Source organism: Alosa pseudoharengus, unplaced genomic scaffold (assembly GCF_046254945.1).
Source record: "Alosa pseudoharengus isolate Yale_2024_CS ecotype anadromous, Long Island Sound unplaced genomic scaffold, YU_APseudo_1.1 YU_APseudo_1.1_scf_22, whole genome shotgun sequence".
In the NCBI taxonomy this organism is placed as follows: domain Eukaryota; kingdom Metazoa; phylum Chordata; class Actinopteri; order Clupeiformes; family Clupeidae; genus Alosa; species Alosa pseudoharengus.
In genome coordinates, this window is record NW_027468680.1 from 18,796,365 (window position 1) to 18,801,818 (window position 5,454).

The window sequence follows — 5,454 nt, forward strand, 5'->3', positions numbered from 1 at the left end:
CTGTGTCTGCCCTACCCTCCTTTCGGGGGGTCCAGTCTAGCGCGGAGGCTACAGATCAAAACGAAAAACGATTAATTAATTAATTAAGCAACTTTAAACTCCCACAAGTTCCTGCAGTGGAAAAGTATCAACACAATGTGCAAGCTGTCGATCTAATGGCTTATTCTGTTTTGGGGGGAGTAACAAATATGTGTCACTTTTTTGTAATGCTTTCTGTTGTGCTCTGACAGCAAGTCAAAAGAATGGTCCGGAAATCCTCACATGAAATGAAACTGAGATATGTAGTTTGCTTCTGTTTTCTCTGACCTCATTTCCATAGATGTGAGGCCAAAACAGAGAGGACACAAAGTGGACAAATTCAATTTAAACACACTTCACATTTATGGGTCTTACTGAGTTCTTTTATGGGCGTCAAGATGGAATGAAGAAATTGCCAATCGAGAGGGCGGAAATAGGGGACGGTAATAGGTGACGTTCCGATAGTTCCGATATTTGCAGCAGTTTCAGCCTTGCGGAGCTTTAGCATCCTTCTTTGAGGAAAAGTCATGCCATGCTACTAGATCTAATGTACCTCCTACAGGTGGAATTGGCTCGATTACAAAAAAGTGACACATATTTGGTAAGGTTCATTCATCAAATGTTATTTTGAAGTATTAAAAAACATTGTTGTTTTAGAATTTTCGAACGAAAGGGGCGGTAATTGGTGCTTGATAACCATATTATTTTGTTCTTTCGAATATATTCAATTTATTCACATTAATTTGATTGGTTTGTGTGATTTTATAGCCATATAAAATCAGTATGCAAGAAAACTTACATGTTCTTGTGCTGTTTTTTTTTTTTAAGTATATTTTTTGGGCTTTTTTTATGCCTTTAATCAGATAGGATAGTGGAGATTGACAAGAAGTGAGTGGGAGAGAGAGTCGGGGTGGGATCCGGAAAGGACCACGGGGCGGGAATCGAACCCAGGTCGCCGGCGTACGGTGCAGGTGACCCAGCCAATTGCGCCACTGCTGGGGCCTTGTGCTGTTTTTAATAGTATGATTTTCACATTATGTTAATTACTCAACAACATCAGCATTCATTTAGTAAAAGAGTAAAAAAGTAGTAGAATAAACAAAAAAGACAGTTAATTTACTAAAGAAGCCTGTAATAGTTAAAAAATATATTTGAACAAAAAGATGTTGAAATGTTAAAATCACACAGAACTGTTGGGTTAATTTACACGAGGAGCTACGATTGACAATGATTACAATGATTTTATCACTTTCATCAAAAGTAACATGAGTATAGGGCATTGTCTCTTGACAGAACCTGTGAAAGCATAACTGTTTAAGGATCAAAGGACATTTTGCACATCACTGAAGGGAATTCTCCTCCTCAAAACCCCTTCTGGCACCAAGGGCAACTCTTAGTTTCTCCCAGAAGACCCGTGTGTCCTGTCCCGCTTTGGGCCAGCTGAGGTATGTGCGCTTCTTCACCAGGCCCCTCATCCTGTAGTACGGGGACAGCCGATAGACTGGAATGTCCTCCAGGAACACCAGGATCAGAACGTCCTTTTTCTCATCGAACAGACGGAAGCTGGCCACCTGCACTTCCCTGGAACACCACTCACTCTCCAGGTAGTGCTGGCTGAGGATGCAGATAGTCTTGCGGCTGCTGTAGATGCTATCCACGATATTGTCCACAATGGGTTTCCCTGGTTGGAAGTCCCGGTGGTGCAGACATAATCTCCATCCCTGTTCTCCCTCTAGTTTGGGGAGCAACTCACTGGTGACCCAGAGTTCATCATGCGTGTTGTAGGAAACAAAAGCATCATACTGGAAACCTAATGGCTTGTGAGACCCCTTCTTCTTATTGTCATAGAGAAATGCCAAGAAGAGATAATAGCCGTAAACTATTTGCCAGTGTAGGAAGTTGTAGATGAGAGAAATGATCAAGGTCAGGAGCACAATACAAGTGCTGGATATGTAACAAGAAAACTCAATGTTTACTGAACAAGAAGATACATCTACACTTAGAAATTTAGTTTGTTTCAAATCGGGAGGACTGTTACATTCGTATGTATTAGCAGCAAGTACTTGTGTCAAGTTACCTTCCTCCACCCATTTGATGAACCAAGCATTGCTACAGTCGCAGGTGAACGTGTTTCCTTGCATATCGAGTAGCCTTAACCCAGGCAGGGACATGATAATTGTGTCATTGATTGATGAAATTTGGTTATTGCTGACCTGCAAATAATAGAGGTGGTCTAGTTTTGCTTGAACAAGAAAATCTAAGGTTTTCAGGTGAGTCTCGCTTAAATAGAGCCTATATAGTTTTCGCAGGGGCAGGAATATATCAGGTGAAAGAATTGTGAGGTCATTTCCACTCAGGCCTAGTTCAGTGATCTGGGTGTTATCTTTGAATATATCATAATGCAAATATTTAAGTCCAATATTCTGGGCCCAAAAAACACTCAAATTTGTCAAATTTAGTAGAAAATTCGAGGGGAAGAAAGACAGTTTCTTATGATGACGCTGAGATAAAATTGAAAGCACTCGAAGAGATTTTAAATGATAAAAAGGAGGATTAGGAAAATGTTCAGCTTTTAATATGTGATTATTCTGTAAATACAGTTCTGACAAATTTGAAAGTCCTGAAAATACAGAAGGTCTAAGTGATTCATCTGTTATCTTGTTAAACTCCAAGTTCAGCAATTTCAAGCTATTCAATTTGTCAAAAGTCTTGTTATCAATTGAATTAATTTTATTGTCATTTAAAACCAAAGTCCTCAGTGATTTTAAACCTCTGAAGTCATCAGTGTTAAGTGAGGCTAATGAGTTTGAGCTTAGTTCTAGATGTTCCAATTTTGCAGGACCCTTTTTGAAAGCTCCTCTCAAATATTTAATACAGTTTGATCCTAAGTACAGCTTTTTTAGATTGATCAGGTCTTGGAATACACAGTCTTTCATCACATTAATGCTGTTTCCATACAAGCTGAGAGTTTTCAGTTTGTTAAGAGTTTTAAAGGTGGAACAATCCAATCTTTCAATTCGATTGAATACAAAATTTAAGTTTTCCAGCAAAGATATATTTTGTATCATACTTGGAATATATGAAAATTTGTTATAACCCAGTTGTAGAGAAGTAATATTCTTTAGTGATGCAAAGACATCTTCCAGATCGGCTAGACTATTATAGTATAGGTCTATAGCCTTAAGTTGAAAACATTTCTCCAGCCCTGTGTCTTTTAAGCTGCTGATGTTGTTGTCTCTCAGTGTAAGCTTTGTAAGTGTTGGAATCTTACAAGTATAACTTATAAGGGATTTTGCAAGAGGTACAGCGCTTAATGTTAACTCGACCAGTGAATTATTAAATGTTTGCAGTATCACGTTGAAACGCTCTAATGAGACATTAACACCAGCCATATGAAGCCTCTTTACATTCCTAAAAAAACTTGTATTCAGCACTTCCCATTCTAAACTTCTATTTGAAAAACAATATGACAGATCAACTGTATTAAGGTAGGGGAAAATATCGGCATGCATCCTGAAAATGATTAGAGGATTGTGAGCTAAATTCAGTATTTTAAGTCTGAGGGATGAATTTGAAATTTCACTTGACTGAAAAATTGAGATGTTGTTGTAAGGAATATGTATTTCGGCCAGAGTTTGAACTCTGAAGATGGGTTGCATTGATGCCATGTCTCTTAAAGTATTGTTAGACAGCTTCACATGCTCTAGATGGTGGAAGACAGAAAATGATTCATTTTCAATGGTCAAAATGTTGTTGTTGTCGAGGAGGAGCACTTTTAGATTGGTTAGGCCAAGGAAGAATTTTTTTGTGATTCTGGTCAAACGGTTACTCCTCAGGCCCAATTCTTTTAAGGCAATCAAGTCTTTGAATGCTCCTTCTTCCACATAAGAGATTGAGTTATAGGAGATGTTTAAGGTTTCTAAATGTGTAAAATTTTTGAAGTCCCCAGTGTTTATCTCTTTTATTCTATTGTTAGAAATGTCTATATCAGTTACGTTATGTGGAAGGTTTTTTGGCACATGATCAAGACCTTTTTTGTAGCAGAAGAATTTGGTACGTCCTCCAAACTGCTCTGGGTCATGTAACATACAGGCCCCATATGTGAATCCAGACACGCGACTAACACAAGCTACAATGTAGAGAGCAAAACAGAGAAGAGCAGTGTCCCATATGTGCACAGTAATATGCATGGTGATTCTCTTATAGCTTCTGTCCCCCCTTTGGAAGACATCCATCCGTGGCACCATACTGACTCTTGACAGTTTTAGCTAGGCCCATGCAGCAATCAATTTTGTCAGTCTGTAATGAAAATTACAATTATTAATAAATGTTAAATAAATTAAAAAAAGAGTAATAGTATAATTAAATGATCTAAAAATACCTACAAAACACATTTATTGCAAACTGTTATTAGTGATGTGAAATTCATTTTCCACAGTGTTGGATCTAGTGAATCAAGGTTATCATTTTTAACAATCAAATATTCAGTGTAATTAAAACGACTTGTAACTGAGCAGTGATTTATCCATCCCTTTATAGTTCAACCTGATCTGATGTTAAACAAATCTTATACACATTTATTTTTGACTTTCCACACCCTGTTCCACCAGAGAAAAAATGTAGCCTGTCACTTCCTCAATATACAGACAGTCTAAGTTAAATTTGTGTTTGTTCTCTTTCTCCACAGGAGTCTATTAATGCAACATGCTTGTCCTCTAATCCAAGAATTGCCTATAGGCCTATACATTTTTCTTATTCTATGTTGGTTCCTGTTCATGTCTTTGATAAAACAAGCTTTTGGTGTCCACCCTACTCACCATCCAACTGAATGTTTCACTTATCAACATTTTAAACGTGCATTCATTTATAGACAGGGAGTTTGAGCGAAAGTTCAGTCGTACCATGGTTGAGCAATGTCTGAAGTGTCATTCTCGAAATGCACACCAATAGGCAAATTAAGAATTCTAAAACAATGTAAGGTATAGTCAATTGTCTCATAAATTCACAAATAGTAAACAGAGACATTTGCTTCCCCCTGAAGATGAACATTCTGAAATGTCACATGAATATAGAAATAATGTTTCATTGCATACCACTGGTGCTTGTCAAGTGATGTTGGAAAAAATCCTTCCAGATAGTGTAGTTAATCTCCCTCCTCTGTGCTGAATTGAGAAGTGAGACTCGCTCTCTTTCTTTCTTTCTTTTTTTCTTTCTGTCTTTCTCTGTCTCTCTCTCTCTCCCTCCCTTCCTCCTACTCCCTGCTCCTGCAGTTCATTGCAAACTTACATACTCTTCCCTTGGTCATAACATGACTGTTTAATGATGGATTAGAACTTTGAAGAGTTTAAATGGCAAAACAAAATAACAGGAATGAATAAACATAATAATAAATGAATAAAAACATGATATAGTTTGGATTTGTAAAACTGATCAATT

General features: G+C 37.5%; 1 protein-coding gene across 1 annotated transcript; it reads right to left on the reverse strand.

The window, feature by feature from the left end:
• Positions 1-1,150: 1,150 nt before the first annotated feature.
• On the reverse strand, positions 1,151-5,226 carry LOC143138811 (uncharacterized). Its single transcript, XM_076299204.1, has 2 exons — positions 5,112-5,226; positions 1,151-4,317 (listed from the first exon to the last, which is right to left on the reverse strand). The coding sequence occupies exon 2, from the start codon at positions 4,263-4,265 to the stop codon at positions 1,359-1,361; it is 2,907 nt and encodes a 968-aa protein (XP_076155319.1). The 5' UTR covers positions 4,266-4,317; positions 5,112-5,226; the 3' UTR covers positions 1,151-1,358.
• Positions 5,227-5,454: the final 228 nt, after the last annotated feature.